The sequence below is a fragment of the Morchella sextelata genome (assembly GCF_020137385.1).
Source record: "Morchella sextelata strain SCLS chromosome Unknown scls_10, whole genome shotgun sequence".
Classification (NCBI taxonomy): Eukaryota; Fungi; Ascomycota; class Pezizomycetes; order Pezizales; family Morchellaceae; genus Morchella; species Morchella sextelata.
In genome coordinates, this window is record NW_025408625.1 from 380,322 (window position 1) to 397,083 (window position 16,762).

The window sequence follows — 16,762 nt, forward strand, 5'->3', positions numbered from 1 at the left end:
CTGAAGGACGCCCTCTCTCGTGTCCAATCCAACCACCATCGTCTAGCTACCCCTCACTATCTATCAGCTTAATGCACTTGGGAGAAAAGAAACACAATCATCCCTGCACCTAGACCTTCAAACATCGGACTAAGGAGAATATCATTGGAGATTGCTCCTGGCTGACGTGGGTTGGCTCGATCAATGCCCATTGAGACGTCACTATACGTGCTGGAGTGGAGTACGGCCGTCGGCTTACACACTACATCGCGAGGTCGGGTTAGCGCCCAATGGGGGCTTGTGTTTCTCGTCTCCCCAGTGCTCTAGAAAAAAGTCAGGGTGCTGGGGAGGGGAGGGAGTCCTTTGAGTTGGCGGGCGGATCGTTGACTATCTTTATTTTGAGGAGAGATTTCCACCTCCTAGAGCCTCGTGTGAGATTCCGGGGAAGGCGGGGGGCCGCCGGTGATACGGTATTCACTTCCCTTGATCAATTGTTGTAGCCTTCTTTCTCCAGGCCGGCCAGGAGCCGAAGCACGCACGTACACGTCGAAGTTGACTCGCAGATATCTATTTCGAATGACGTCAAAAACAGATCGCCAGTTTCGGTACTGATCAAGATATTAACAATCTACTATCTACTGAGCTAGAGTACTGGTGAAGGGTTCCAATAGTCCAGGAGGTTATTTGCCGAGAGTTTCGAAAAATAGTAGATACAGCTGCGCATGATCATAATATGAGCATGAGAAATACCGTTCTGCGCTTGCGTTTACTGCTGTCCTCGTTTGATTCGTGCTGGGCCTTTAGTTTATGTATCCTTGTGTAGAATTTTTCCTCTGTCTTGCATGAAACCCCGGGATTGATGGCCGGGCTACCTTGGTAAACAGATCATTTCGTATCGATAATTCTAGACGTTTATCAAAAAAATATTTCATCATGTGTCGTCGTCGTGCCGACCACCCTTCACGGTAGCACCACAGAATAGGCCAGCTAGAATCGGCTACTGCCGTCTATTGTTATTGACAACAGATGTCTGCATCTGCATATTGATCTCGAGAGTTGTGTAGTGAAACCTAAAAGTTCTATGCACATGCAGTCCGTTTCCAACGATTCAGCTTCAGAGTTGAACATACCCTAACTTTTCGTAGGCACGAACATCCCAAAGGGGGTAATAATCACAAGTTGCTGCTTTGAGGTTTTGCCAAGGCCCGCTTAGCGTAGAGTATTACATATGTCCGCCTCGATATGGTAACAAAAGTTGTGTTGAGCCTCACTTTCTACGTCATTTTAGCCTTTTTCGCTAACGTGGCCAATGATGGTGGTACCAAGAAATCTGGTAATCCCTGCCAATGGATAACAGAGTGCGCCATAGATCTATTCACGATTCGCCAGATATCCCAAAACCGTATGTAGAGCACCTACTCTGGCTACTCTGTCTAAGCAGCAGCACGACTCACGAGATGCATGCAAAGCATGGACAACACTTCGGTACATTCGGTAGGCGCTTCCCCATCATCATCATCATCACTCTCCCCCTCCCTCCCTGGCTCCCCCGATTGCTGCACAGAGTCGGTATCCATTGGTCGAAAATTTGGGGACACTTTTTTTCTCTATCACCGCGATAGTAGTCCTAATTATGCAAACAGGCGGGCCCCCGACCCGTGAAACCACATGTATGATGCCCTACATATTCAACGGTGGAAAAAAAAGGGAATACCTATATTAAAGGGTAACACCCACACCTCGGGGCACTTTCTGATCTGTGTCTGGAATATAGTGAATAGTACAGTACCAGTCTGTACTGACATTATTCAGTGTACGGAAACCGTCATACAGGATATGTTCGCGAGCCATTCTCAATAACCTCAATTTACCCCTCCCCTCCTCTCTGTAGATCAGGACTCTCTTCTTTTCTCCTCCTTCTCAGCCCTGTAGACCAGGCTTTTTAAATTTACCCTTTAAGCCCATCCTGAACAATGGATCCAGTCGGTCTCTCAGTTGGTCTCCTCACCACTGTCGCCGCGCTCGTCTGTAAGGTCCACGAGATGATTGCCCAGGCCGAGATCGCCGGCGATCAATTCAAAGACCTCACCTGCGAGTTCAAACGCACAGAGGTGGGGCTCAACTGCCTCGAGATGATCTTCAAAACCTCGACCCTCTCGCGCGCAGATGTGGACGAGTACAGCAAGAAATTGGCCGGGTACACTAAAGACCTCCAAAGCATTGGAACCCAGCTCAAGCAAATCCGCGGCAACCTCAGCAGCCGCAAATTCTTCAGGCGTTACTCGCAGAAGCGGGAACTGATGGATGGAGAGCTCGGCCGGCTCAAATCATTAATCGTGGACTTCAACTCGAGCCTGAGCTTTCTTGCCACAACGTACAACTGCGTGCTCAGCGACCGCGCCCACGCCTACGCAAAATCCGCCGACGAGAGGCTCGGCAGCATCGAGTCTCAGCTGAATAGACTGGAATTCAAGACCGAGAAGAACCTGCAGAGCATCAGGGTCGACATCGACCTCAACCTGCAGTACGTGCAGGCCGTGATCCAGCTACAGCAGGAGGAGCCCGACTATTCGATCCCGCTCCCGAAATATGAAAAGTATGAGTCGAAGCAGCCAATGTTTATCTTGACCGATAAGGATACACCGGGGGCAGTGACCCCATACACGACTCCGAGCACGCCGAGGGTTGTCCCCGATTCGGCACCGCGGGTGCCGCTAGGTCCCGGCCCTTCATTTGATGAAGCGTTTCGGACTTCGGATTGGTATGTTACCTGTGGTCTTCAAGGAGCAGAGGATGCGCAGAACGACTATTGGAGGGCGCATGAACTTCAACAAGCCAGTGCTGTTTGAGTATTTTTGTTATACTGGATGAAGCTTAATTACTTTCTATATGCCTTCGATCGGTATCGTTCCTTCTTTTTTTTTTGCGGGGGGGGGCGGTGCATTTTTTTCTTTCTTTTCACTGTCCTTCCTTATTGGATATTTGGTGTTATTGGGTCGGATTTGGTATCGGGTACTGGGTATTGGTAATTGGGTAATGAATGCGCTTTGGGCCTGAGAATTGGGTAATTGTTGGGTATTAAATGGAGCGCAATTGGCGGGCTATTTCTTCCTACTTATTTGGCTGGACACAATTTTGTACATATATTTTCACAGAAGGTTTCGAATGAAATTTGAGCTGAAATGCATAAGGAGACAGGCTGTGGCACGCAATTCTGAATTAAAAGCGTGGGGGGAATAACGGATAGCCGGGATAGGGCAGGGCGAAAAAAAAGAAAGAAAAAGAATGCACATATTCTCGTTCAATTCATTCGTGTCATAGGCAGTCCTTTCATACAAAAGAAAATCGTCCGGTGTCCGTGGAGTGACGGAATCGTGATATACAAATAAGATATGTAGAGTTCTCTAAGCCTTGTGTCGAACTCCAACACACATGTGCGCCTTATCCAAGTTGCTGCCTGGTGTAGAGATAAATATATACAAAGAAAATCAAGTGAAAAAAAAGAAGGAAGGTTACAATAAAACCTGAATTTTGGCTAATGGCAAGTTATTTGCACCGTACTGCTTTAACAGCCCCGGAAACACAGTTACTCGCACCGTTCTTGATGTCTGATCAGAGTGCGGTACAGCTTCCATCGTCGTTGCGTCGAATATTACGACACCGGATCCATTGTTCTGTATCCCCCAAGCCACTTCAAACCTAACCGGCTGAGCTGAGATGGTGGAATATAAGTCTGCTACAGCCGAAACCAGGGCTTGCATACTACAAAACCGTGCATCATCACTCGATCCATTTAGAGCAAATGATCGTGTTAAGTCATGTGTGATCTTAGCAATTCGAGATGTCATATTGCCTGTGTCGTAGTTACTACGCGGAGAAGAGGATTGGAAGGCTGTTTTTTTTTAGAAGGATTAGCTTAAGGACAGACATTTTTGAGAATGAAGACAAGCTACATACCTTTATCATCTAACACTACCTTGGCAATTATTGCTCGCAAAATAGAAATCCTAGATTCCTGTTTCGACAATAAATGTGGCCAACCCGGTACATAGCCGTCTAAAAATTTGCGGTTTTCAGGTGAGAGAGTGTTATCAGAACCGCCCTGATATGGCACGCCGTCCACGGCGATGTAGAAATTCAAAATGTGATCCATTAGACGGCCATCCACGGCCTTAAAAAGGCGAAGTATTGATCCGTCGTCTTTAGGCTGCGATTGCCAAGGTATTTGACCTAACACTTCAGTGGCATGGTGGGGGTGCGACCAAATACAGCCAACATTATTTGCAGGAGTGTGATTATTCCACAAATGGTCGATGATCTCATATGGGGGATTCTCGATCTCCCCGAAATGATTATCTACGGGAATGTTATAATACGCTGGATTTTGGATTTCATAACCACCGCTCACATTGGGTGGAGCGCTCGAAAAACCATTTTGACCGTTTTCACTGGTACCAGCATGATGGTCCGACCCCGACCACCCACTGTCTGGGGCTAACATGACGGGAGGAATGTTCTGGTAGTATTGCCCCATAGGCGGTGACTGAGTGTCCGCACTCCTGGGACTCTGGAGACTCGGGCTCACGCCTTGCCCCTGAACTGAGACGTTTGCAGGACGTTTCCTTCTCTTTTTGCCACTTTGGGAGGTACTAGGTCGGCTCGCGGGTTGGTAATAGTTGTCAACAGCCGAGACTTCGACTTTAGGGCCGCAGATGCCGCAAATTCCGTAAAGCACACGCCGAAGTATACTCAGTTTCGGCTTCGCGGTTTCCATAGTTTCCTTGAGGCAAGAACAGCTGAAGATTCACACAGTCCCTTGTCCAACTTTTCTTACGTGCGTGTTGTCGGGAACGTGCTTTATAGTCCTCGGAATCAGCCGTGTACTGATATAACCGGTAGGGATAGCGATGATAGCGATGCTGACGATAGCTATGTAGTGATGTTGAAAGATTCTTATATATCGGATTCGTATATATGCGATATGATAATGCTGAGCGCAGTAATAGAGGTTTTCATGAATTTCGTGAAGTCGTAACGTTGCCCGAGAAAATATTTTCGAAGTACCACCCGTACAGTGCCTGTGATAGATGAGGCCGGTGGGTGTGATGAGCTTTATGTTAACCCCCATTCATGCATGTATCCTAGTTGAGTGTTGCATCGGCTTCTAATTCAGAGCCAGTAGAGCACCTACGGTCCACAGGTGGTCACCAGCATCTTTACAACCATACACGCTAGTACTACTCAGTGGCAGTCCTTTCCCCTGCCCTTTGGACTAATTAACACGAAACAAAAAAAATTGAACGTTTGTTGTCGCTTTCTTCGCGCCAGGATACCATCTGAGACCTGGGGGCCGCCGGACAACGATAAAAACAGAACAGAACCTCTTTGCTAACGTTTCGATACCCGCTGATCATGGACGATTGTTTCTGTGGATGGAGTACTTGCGCGGCCGTTGATTATTGAGATGCCCTCTCCGCTCCCAGGCGCAAAGCGCGAACATTGATAGTAAGGTGGCAAGTATACAGCACTTTCATCTTACAGCTTGATCAATCGATTCAGTAGCGAGAGAGGCGAATGCTGATGGTGCATACATATACTCTGTCCACAAAGAATACGTACATACATGTCCCGAGTTACGGGAAGGCAATAGATGATGCTTTCAACCAACGTGCAACGCACCACATACATCATGTATCGAGATCAAATCCTTCCTCGCAGAATTTTGGATAAAGGGCCTGCCACTACCCAAGGCTTTTCCTTTAAGCTTTATTATCAAATTACACCTCACAACATGCCTTTTTGTCACCCCACCGTGTGCACCGCAGTCTTTTTAATCACCGTGGCGGAACCGATCGCAAGCACATGTCACTCGACCACATTCCTGGACTTCGAGTGGGGGATTGATGGTTCCTTACTTTTTCCACTTTCTGATTTTCGCCGCTCCAGTCCTGCATGTTGGCGCTCGTCACGGGGAAAGAGAGCCAGTGATTGAAACTCAGGAACAAGCCTACTGGCAACAGCTAGAGCCCGGGTTCTCTCAGCCATCTAGAAGGTGCCACGGGTATGATGGGGTGGTATGTGGTTGGCGTGATATACATGGTATTCAACTCGCTACGAGTCTGGTGTGTAGGGGTGCACAGGTGGGCTTATATCGATTTCATGTTGCCTGAGCATACCCTATGGGAAGAATGTCTAGGTACTTTGGCGTGTAGAAGACTCATAACGACTGTGGCCGAGCTCGAGGGAAAGAAGCCCGTGTGGATCTAAGATTCAGAACTCAGTTAAAAGCTTGCGAAAAAGAGCTTGCGATAGACTAAGCCCAGATGCCAGATACAATCTTCTTCTCGCCCCCGCCCCCCATGGTAGGTACGTACCATTATTATTTGTTTCTCCGAGCTCAAGAGCAATCACATTATATCATACTGCTTCTGCGTTAGCTTTACCGAGTGTGGCATCTTCTGCATTCAGATTCGTTTTATTCGTTTTATTTTCTGCCTATATCCAAGCACGTCGGATAGTTAACCAATCCTCCTTCCAAAAACGTTACGCATGAACCATTAAGTAAAGTAGAGTAGCTACAAAAGAACGGGCGTGCATTCGGTGTAATCCAATAGATTATTGCCAAGCCACCGCGGAAAGCCAATGGTAAGTATACATACCCTACCCATGTAGGTAGCCATACATGATGTAAACTGCATGCATTGCATTGACCGGACTCAATGATAGCCCTTGGACACATGAAACTCTCAGCCTGGACTGTGCACACAGTTGACAATGTTGTGTGAGAGCCAACGAAAAACTACATTGGCTCAATGAGACAGGCTGTGAACTCAAGAAGTCCACTCGGACGTTCGGATTGTAGATATGTACTCCATGTAGGTACCATATGGTACACTCTCAACTTCGCGATCGGCCTTTTTAAAAACTCAACCAATCACTCATAGAAACGGGAAGATCCATTGCCCAAGCAGGTGAAAACCCCACCCTATGGCTTCTCGCGACATATGTACTCTACCTACTCTAGGTTGTGTACTGCGGATACTCTATCCAAAAGTCGAGACATTGCGACGCAGTTTTCGTAACGCCATGTTGAACAATTCGTCCGCTAAATTCTGCTTATCCTACATGATTGATTGGGATGTAGAGTAGGGGTAGAAACATATTGGTAAGCTGGAGCTCGGTATCCACCAGGTGACGTTCCTACTTTCGAGACTCTACTTTAGTGCGAGAAAGTAAAAATACCTATTTTGATCTGTTGCGTTCAGATATGCGCCGGGAGTATCGGGAGTGGAGTGCCTGACCAATGAATTGGTACCAACTGACGTTAGGCGTCCGCTTAGTGCCGCTATGCATGGTCAACAAATTCCTTTGTGAAACCTCTCTTTTTGTTTTACCTAGAAATAAGTATGATCTTTTGGTTTCAAGCGTTTGGAGCATGTCACGTTAAGCGCGCGACAGATACCATAAATCAAGATGTGTTTAGAGTAGGGTTAGGTCCCGCAGCTCGGAATATATATACATGTAATGTACATCGCTGACCTAAGCACATATACCTACATGTATGTATTTTATGCTCTAGCCACAGATATTATTATATGTAGTACTTACTGTGGCTAATCTAAGGATGGTATTTTGGAATTTGCCGATATGTGTCGATAATCGATTCTCATGGTGGGATTTTCCGTAGCCCAGCGGCAGTATGCAGCTGCAAAGACAGGAAATAGGTATAGGTCATGAATCTGCGCATATGTAGAGTAGCCAATTGGCGTGACACAATTTTCGATCTGAAGAGGTTTCACTCATCATGTGCATACATGTATGCATATCATTTTTCTTTTATATGTATGCTGGGTAAGGATTTATATCAGCAAGCTGCAATCTAACTCCATGCGCACTATTATGCGCATTTAACCCCAACAAATTATGTATTTATTTGTATAGTTTCGCCTAGTAACTGCGGGTAGTCGAATCCCCTTGAGCTGACAAGACCGTTAAGCTTGACGTCGTCACGTCGGTGCCATCAAGCGGCGGTATCATTAACGGCCAGATTAGGTTTGAGTTTTCCAGAACCCCCCGCTACCTCGAGCTCCAAATGGGCACTCGGACCAACGAAGTCATCGCTGTAGCCATCGACTTCGGCACCACATACTCTGGTCTGTACCAACGTTCCCGACCCAATACCTCCATTTAAAGGCTAACGGGGTCTAACAAGCTGTCGCCTTTGCACAACTCAATGTGGACAATCTTACACCAGTCCAAATTGGCGACTGGCCAGGCCAGGATCCTGGAACCACCTGCTACGAAGTCCCCACTGTGGTGGTCTACCCCGACAACGGCGGCCCCTCACTTTGGGGGTTTGAAGCCGAGAACTCTACAGATAAATTGTACCCTAAGTTTCGGATTTTCAAGCCCTTCATAGAGCCGAGTTCTATGAGCCGGTATCGAACGCCGCGAAATGTCACACTGAAAGATGTTGTACATGATTATATTCAAGGCTTGTATGACCACTTAATAAGGCACATCACAAAGAAGGGCATCTATTCGAAAAATAAGACAAAGTTGAATATCCTATTGACGGTTCCGGCGGCATATTCGGATCATACCGTGGAGAACTTTCGAAGGATCGTGGAGACTACGGGAATTGGAAATCATACTTTTGAGCTCAATTTGACGGAGCCGGAGGCGGCAGCTCTTTACACTATAGATACATTGGGTTTGAAACGGCCCGATGGTATTCCTAGTTGGAAGGTAGGATACATGTTTTTACCCCACAGAAATATATAATATAGCCGTTTGGGGCTGACAAAATTATATAGAAAAATGACTGCTTTGTTGTTTGCGATTCTGGTGGAGGAACCGTCGACGTCGCATCGTATAGTGTCCTAAAATTAGACCCAAGGATCCAGGTTTCACACACCGGCATAATATCAGGTTTGATCTCTCCATGAACTCAGCTCCAATAGAAACCTAACTAAGTCTGAACGAAATTTATACAGGAAAATACTGCGGATCTACAATGATTGATAAAGGATTCTGTGACTTTGTAAAGCAGTTAATAGGTGATAAGGCCTGGAGCGCTCTAAGGAACGAATCAGAGGTTATCAACAAGAGGTTTATCGCGGAAAAGGTGCGTTTCGAAAATAATCCTAATGAGGAATATTTCAACGTTTTCCTCGGAGATATTCCATGTCCAGGAAAGAAAGGCCAACATCTTCCTATTTCTCGGTAGGAATTTTTTTTTTTTTTGTATAGAGGGGGGGAGAAGACTATACACTGATGAAGGCGTTACAGAAAACAAATGCAAGAACTTTTTGCGATATCCTTGGATGAAGTCAAAGATCTGCTAGTTAAACACATTAAGGGATGCGAGGCCAGCGGTTACCGGGTGGACGTATGTTTAGAATAATGTTTTCTTTTGTATAAATTGGTTCAATATGATGCTAATATGATGTTATATTTAAAGGCTATTTTCCTGGTAGGCGGGCTCGGATCTTCGCCCTATACTAAACAAACGGTTGAACAATACGCCATGGAAATCAACCCTCAAATCCGAGTTTATCAACCCCTCGATGCGTATGTACCCTACGTCCTCTTAATAATAGAGCGTGCTAATGATTGCGGCACAGAGGAGAAGCGGTAGTACGTGGAGCTCTTGTTAAGCAAATTCAGATGCTTAAGGATCTTGAAGACCCTGTGCAGTCGCGGCTTAGCAGGAAGAATTATGGGCTAGTCACGATGAAGCCTTTCAATGAGAGAAAACATTTTGCGTATGAAAAATGTGTGGATCCGTTGACAGGGAATATTCTTGCAAAGGACCAAATTGAGTGGTTCATACGTAAAGTATTTATTCCCATAGGGGTATACGGAGCATTAAAAGCTTACTGAAACACAGAATGATTCATTCAGTGGGGGAAATGAAAAATGCATTGAGAAGCTTTTTAAGAGGGACTTTTTTCCCTCAAAGGATGGCTACCGTTGGAAGGAGGTCATTGTTGAATGTTCCCATGACAACCCACCATTCCGTGTTGAACCTGGTAAGTCATCCTTCTAAGATCAACCATTATTACAAAACTCTTACACGTCTTTTCAAATACATGCAGGGATCAACCAAGTCTGTACACTGGTCGCTGACCTCAGCAACTGCCCAGTCCGCGAATTTGAAAAGAACAAGAAAAAGAAGGGGGGGCCCTTCGCCTTCATATCGGCGAAATATTATCATGCTAGGTATAAAATCAACATACATATCGGGAGTGTAGGTATAAGGGCAGAAATGTTTTATAGAGACGAGCCGAGGCCTGACCTGATGACTGTTTTGTGGCCTGATGATGATGAGGAGGAGGAGAATGATGACAGTACTCGAGTCACTAGCTAGAGACTTTCTTTTCTTTTTTTCTGATACTCATAATACCCACATCCGAATTCTCATTGCTGTAGGTACACTCTACTATATGTTTATTCAAGTATATGATAATCACTTTGGAATTCCCTTGATCCCGTTGTTTAAAAATCAACAAATTTTTCTTTGAAGCTTCAGCCCACTAACTTAACAAGGATGGGGAAGTTACCTGAGCGCAGAACCTTTTTCTGGTTATTCTTAGCAATGACTAGGGAACTGCGGTATGTCTACCCTGTGTAAGGTATGTAGAGTAGTGTACCTGCATACTAAGACAGCCATCAGTTCTCAGGGGTGCCTTAGTATACGCAGGTGGGCTTTTATTTTCCTGCATACCCCCAATACCTTGCCTCATATCGACGTTGGACGTACTTACTCAGACCGTATACAACCTGGTCAAAAAAAGCCCCTCCAATAGATTTGCGAAGACTAAGGACATGGCCATAAAGAATACGTCCTTGATGAACATGACTCGAATCCATCATCGATACATGTAGTTAGTCCGGGACCCTGCATTTTAAAAGTGTGGCATAGTAGACAGGGTTATGTGGCGCTTACCAGTTGGCTTCTTGGCCTTGGCAAGAATCAAATCGTTCTGTGTCATGCCAGTGATACATGGTGACTGGCAGCTACGTAGTTTGAGGGAGGCGTTTTAGCAAAGCCGCAGTGTTGTCACCAAACAAGCGTGGCGGGCGGATACGTGTATTATATCCTCGAACAACCCTTCAATCCCGACCATCACTTAATCAATCAAACCGAGTGATATATTATGCCTACGGGTAAAATCACTAACTAAGATTACAGCATGTACTAGTTGCAATCTGTCTAAGGCTGATGCCCTGCGCCGTTACACTCCGCCAGCTGAAACACCTGTCTATGGGAATCCAATCACCCTAATCTATACGCGTACGGTTGACTAGCCTATGTGGCGATGCTCAGTGTGCATGCAAGTAAGTTCGAATTCACAGGGTGTTATTTCTATCGGGAAGTCCTTATGCGCGGAACTTTCCAGAATCCAGTACTGTTGAGAAGATGAAAGACTTCAGCATCGATTTTTTTCGATGGTGAATGATCTACCAATCCTATTCTAGACCTAGCCCATGTACCGGTCTTATATAAGTGGTCCTAGAATTGAAACATGTTGGAAATGATAACTAACGCTATTAGTGGGTATTATTTAGCTCGATCTCAAACAATAATAGAGGATACAGGCTTTTATCCAGCCTTGTTTATATATTTTGTGTGGACAAAATGAAGTTTGGAATATTACTCAAGGCAGTGTCAAGCAAGAGATTTTCACCAGCCAGGTCAGCTACATAGGTAAGACAGCAAACGTTCACATGTATCCTCCGGCATACATGTAGCTAATGTAGTACATCTTCCCATTTATATGGGCATTCGTTTAAAGTTTGTGTTCCTGTATAAATTGACGGAAGCTCGGTCCCACAATTGCAAGTGTCGAGTTGATGCGTTGGCTAGCTAAGTAACCCTTTCTTCGAGCGTCTGAGCGAGAAACTTCTGCTGGCTTTCATCTAATAATGAGACAAATGTTCTTTGTGAGTGGTACATGATGTATATAATATAAAATTCAATGCAAAAATTCAAGAAGATGGCCCATGGTACAGGATTGATATAATCAATCCGGTCGAAGAAGGTGTGCTGCCACCCGCAACATATGTATGACAAGACAACATTAAATACATGTAGAAAGACAACACAGGTCTCGTACAAGTGTGGGTGGCTTAATACCGTTGGGGCTAAGTATATTAGGTCTCCATGGTATAAACAAAATTAATCCAACAGCGCAGCAAAATTAATCCCCTGAGCCTCACAGAAAATTTCGCGACCTATATTCAACTACCTAGGCCTATAGGCCTGGTATTTCGAGACCACAAATTTATCTTCTTTATATTATATGTACAGATGAATGGGGAGTTCTAAGATGGAATTTGAGCACATGCAGTATATATAGTCACGGAATTTAAAACCCTCTAGTAGGAGTGGAAATGCATCAATTTTGACGTTTCCCATACAAAAAGTTGCGAGATACATATTTGATGCAATAATCGACCGACTGTGTGTTAAAGGCATTCCCGTCCCATTACCGACGAGTTTACAAATGCATTTATTGATGTATTTACCTGTTAAAGGCATGTTAAATGCAAAAATACGACTTTACTGATACATTTACCTGTTAAATGCAATAAAATACGACTTTATTGATGCATTTACCTGTAAAACTGATGGTTTCCGGTGTGTCCCGTTGTTCCGCCGGAAAATTAATGTTTCCGATGAAGCCTTTTGTTTGGATCTCGAGATAGTGGAGTGCTCAAACAAAATATCTCGGTGGGGTCATCAAATGGTATCTGGCATCAGTGGGCTTGTAACAGTTGGGGAATGCAATTTCATTTTGGTGGATCCATTGTTTGGCATATACATGCAGGCTATTCTGGCTTGATGCTACAAGTATATATAATGGTACTAGGATGCCCTTTGATGATTCTTTCCATTGGCGGTGGCTTCAGGCAATCATGTGAAGCATCACCGGTGGCCAAAACGTATCCCCCACTGTGTATACGCTTAAAATGTGTGACAGAAGCGTGACCGGTAATTGCATCAGTAAAGTCGTTGGTAAAGTCATTTTTAATATTTATTTTATCGTCAGTAAAGTCGTCCGATTTCCCTTAAAACGACTTTCCCTCCACCAAAATATTGACATTTCCCAGCGAGAATTGGGACCCCAGAAACGATTTTCCCGACGACTTTGCTTAATATTCGAGGTACACATTTCCACTCCCCCTAGAGACCTCTAGCTATGCCATACGACTTTGATATGACTGGTACAATTGGGCTTGGCTAGAAGCATTTTTTAGTTATTTTTAAGAGTACGGCTCAACCCACTTTGACGGGTAGGTGTATCAATTTGAATTCTCATTGGCAGAAATCGACTTCTAGCTCGAAGGAAGCGGTGATTTAAGGTCTTTACCTGAGGCTCTTCCTTAACTACTTATTTCAAATAAAGAAGACATACTCACCCACCATAGCTATGTGTTGCGGGCCGTTTTCTCTGATTGCTCGATACTGGAATTGACACAAGCTCCTGCCTAGGCCTGCCTAGGCCGGATATGATTTGTTTTGGCAGATTGCATATGTTCCCATCGAGTCCCTGAAAACGTTTGAGTCCCCTTCGTTCGGACATATATATAATGTGGAAACGCAGAGAATTGTTATAAAACCATTCCCTTAAACTGGAACCCTTCACCAATTATCATCCACCTGATCAGAGTGGGAGATGTTTAATGAGGAGCCGAAGTGTCTATTGAATACCTATGCCAAGCTGTTGAAATATGGCTTCCGAGCCTAGGCTTAAATATGTGGTTGTCACTATGAATCACCATAATATGTCACTGTGTTGCATACAATAAATGACAACCCCATATGTCACTATGGTGTCAAGAGTAGATGATGTCAACAGCTGGATAGTCCAGTATATCAAGAGCTATATGGGTATAAGGAGATCTACACTGATTTGTACTCTAGTCCTGTATACCTCTCGACGGATCTAAGATGTCAACTAAGCAGTTCATATTTCTCTCAAGCTCACAGTGCGGGTGCGAGTGACATACTGTGAACCAGAATTATAACTAGTTAAAACATGACGTATGACTTACACCGTCGCAATGTTAACAATCAACTAAGTACATAATATCTCATAATAGTTAAATCCGAACTCGTCTCTCCCTGCTCTGTTTATCGATAAGAAAAAAAGAAAGAAAAAAGACTGCAACCGTTTATTGTGATCCGTTCCTTTAAACAGAAGAAGAGGTGAAAGGTAAAGGAGAAGCAAGAACCTAGTTAAAGTAAAAATAAAAGATAAAATAGAACCCGAAAAGAAAAAAAAAGAGATAAAGACCCCTGCCCCACCCAGTACCAGGCCAAACCTGTATCAAGACCAAAGCAATTCCAAACAATAAAACCTACAGAAAATGAAATGATAAACGGAGAAGGAGGAGGCCCATGGACTAACATAGTTGGCTTTTAGTGTAAACCGACCCCAGGCTGTTGTGATACCCCTTCTTAACGTCCCACCCCGGAATAATATTGCAACGACAAGCTACGCCACCATGAAACCCAGCACGAAATACAAGATAGACAAGATAGACCAGAACCGTTGCATCATAATTCCCCATTTTCTCTAACAAAAAGAAAAGAATAGAAAAAGGAAAATAGAAAAAGAAAGATTTCATTGTACATTTCAATTTACTGCGACGCACACTGGACTCTCTCACCACCCGGGTGACCATCGTCCTCTTCGTCCATACCTTGCGCAGAAGCCTGCACACGTGCTTGCTGGCTTTGATCAACCTCCTCCAAGGCAACATCGTCTACCATTGCATCCGGTGGGATTTCAGGCATATTCCTTGGTGGCAAGATAGTTTCGAGAAGAGCAATTTGCTCTGGGGTGTTGAAGTGGTCCGGAGGGAATTTCACATCGAATTGAATGTAAAGATTACCATGATCGTGATGACGGTATGATGGCATACCTTGGCCGCGTACTACTTTGACGGAACCTGGTGGGTGAATTAGCTATCTGAAAGACTGGTATTTAAGGGAATGTTGGGCTTACCTGGACTAATAACTTCACCAGGAGTGATGGATACTGTCAACCAACGGTCGTCAAGATGTTCAACGGCGATAGAGCCACCGGCCAAGGCTGTGAGTAGGTCGATTTCGGCATGATAATAGAGGTCATCTCCTTTTCTTTGGAATCTTGGGTGAGGCTTTTGCTCGATGACAAAGATGACATCTCCGGGAATGATATCTGGGCCTTGATCTCCTTCCCCGTTGAAGGTGATCTTTTGCCCATCTTGCATACCCTTATCAACGTGTACGTGGAGAACCTTGCGCTCGGTGATAGTCTTCTTTCCGTGGCAGCCCTTGCACTTATCCTTCTCCTTGATGATCTCTCCGTCACCGTTACAGTCCGGGCAAACAGTCTGGAACCTCTGGATCATTGGTCCCATCTGGCGCATCATGGTCTTCATACCCTGACCATTACAACCGGTACACTTCTTGACTGCGCCTTCCTTTCCGCCGCGACCTTCGCACTTGGAGCACAAGACGCTCTTTTGCAGTGCGAGCTTTGAAACCTTACCCTTGTAAAGATCTTCAAGAGATACCTTGTGAACATGGACGATATCCCGGCTCTGTTCGACATTAGTCTTGCCTATTTCGCGATATATAGATTCCGAAATCAATGGGGAAATAGGGAAAGGCACTCACCCTCTTAGGACCCTGCTGCTGCATTCCGCCGCCGCCGAACATACCGCCCATACCACCACCCATACCACCGAAGAACTGAGAGAACAAATCCTCAGCAGACATTCCACCTCCCATACCGCCATCACCAGACAAGCCCTCCTCGCCATATTGGTCGTAGACACTTCGCTTCTGGGGGTCGGACAAAATTTCGTAACTATTATAGTTTGTTGTCAACCCAAAATATTCACCCAGAAAAAAAATTAGAAGATAATAAAAGGGCTAGCTTACGCATGACCAATTTCTTTGAATTTTTCAGCTGCCTCAGGATTGTGCGCGTTTTTATCTACAACGTTGCAACAGTTAGTTCTCCGTGCTTCGTAAAGAAGGAAAGAAAGAAAAGGAAGCAAGAGGGAGAAAAGAACTCTTTTTTTCCTTTTCTCCTCTCTTCTTCTCTTCTCTGTAGTCGTGCTACGGTGAGGGGGGGGGGGGGGGGTGGAAGATGTGTTATCGCGTACCAGGATGATATTTCTAAAACATGTACCACATTAGTATCCGGGTAAACAAGCCTCGAGAGGTTTCGGGGTCACATGAAACGAGAGGCCTGAGCCTCTGGAATATAGGAAGAAAAAAAAAAGAAAAAAAACTTACCATAGCAAGTTTTCGGTAAGCCTTCTTGATTTCAGTTTCTGTTGCAGAGGCCTCGATCTCGAGGACCTTGTAGAGTCGGTTCTTCTCTGCCTTTTGCGACATGGTGTGTGGTTGTTACGAGATTAAGATAAAAAGAAAAGTATGTATGGTATTGAAGTCGCTCGGTTGAGAACTATCTCTCGATTCCGACGTGCGTCAAGTATATGATAATGTCTTTTTGTTGGGGATAGAAGGTTCTATCGATAGGAGGAGTAGCGCGGGGGAGGGGTGAATTGAATGAATGGTGGGGAGGTTGGCTCAGATGTACGTTGTTGTTGTCGCGGAGAAGCAGATAGAGGTGAGGGGTGCTGAAACGAAGCTTGAGAAGACAAATGGGGCGTTGAGAGAAGCAGAGAAGAGAGAGGGGAGAGGTGTCCTTCCTATGTATGCAGAGAAGTGAAAGAAAAAAGAAGTGGGCCCTTGACTCTCTCTTCCTCTCTC

General features: G+C 45.0%; 4 protein-coding genes across 4 annotated transcripts; 2 read left to right on the plus strand and 2 right to left on the minus strand.

Moving 5' to 3' along the window:
* Positions 1-1,952: 1,952 nt before the first annotated feature.
* On the plus strand, positions 1,953-2,828 carry H6S33_001084 (uncharacterized protein; the record flags this gene model as incomplete). Its single annotated transcript, XM_044832877.1, has 1 exon — positions 1,953-2,828. One exon carries the CDS (start codon positions 1,953-1,955, stop codon positions 2,826-2,828), a length of 876 nt encoding a protein of 291 aa, XP_044694051.1.
* A 1,303-nt stretch (positions 2,829-4,131) lies between these two features.
* On the minus strand, positions 4,132-4,753 carry H6S33_001085 (uncharacterized protein; the record flags this gene model as incomplete). Its single annotated transcript, XM_044832878.1, has 2 exons — positions 4,132-4,209; positions 4,256-4,753. The coding sequence occupies 2 exons, from the start codon at positions 4,751-4,753 to the stop codon at positions 4,132-4,134; spliced, it is 576 nt and encodes a 191-aa protein (XP_044694052.1).
* Positions 4,754-8,071: 3,318 nt separating this feature from the next.
* On the plus strand, positions 8,072-10,351 carry H6S33_001086 (uncharacterized protein; the record flags this gene model as incomplete). The annotated part of the gene is made up of 10 exons (XM_044832880.1): positions 8,072-8,132; positions 8,192-8,727; positions 8,796-8,910; positions 8,976-9,204; positions 9,271-9,370; positions 9,443-9,552; positions 9,606-9,819; positions 9,872-10,013; positions 10,080-10,203; positions 10,261-10,351. The coding sequence occupies 10 exons, from the start codon at positions 8,072-8,074 to the stop codon at positions 10,349-10,351; spliced, it is 1,722 nt and encodes a 573-aa protein (XP_044694053.1).
* Positions 10,352-14,632: 4,281 nt separating this feature from the next.
* Positions 14,633-16,384, minus strand: H6S33_001087 (uncharacterized protein; the record flags this gene model as incomplete). The annotated part of the gene is made up of 6 exons (XM_044832881.1): positions 14,633-14,943; positions 15,000-15,579; positions 15,656-15,848; positions 15,923-15,977; positions 16,150-16,162; positions 16,283-16,384. The coding sequence occupies 6 exons, from the start codon at positions 16,382-16,384 to the stop codon at positions 14,633-14,635; spliced, it is 1,254 nt and encodes a 417-aa protein (XP_044694054.1).
* Between the last annotated feature and the right edge of the window lie 378 nt (positions 16,385-16,762).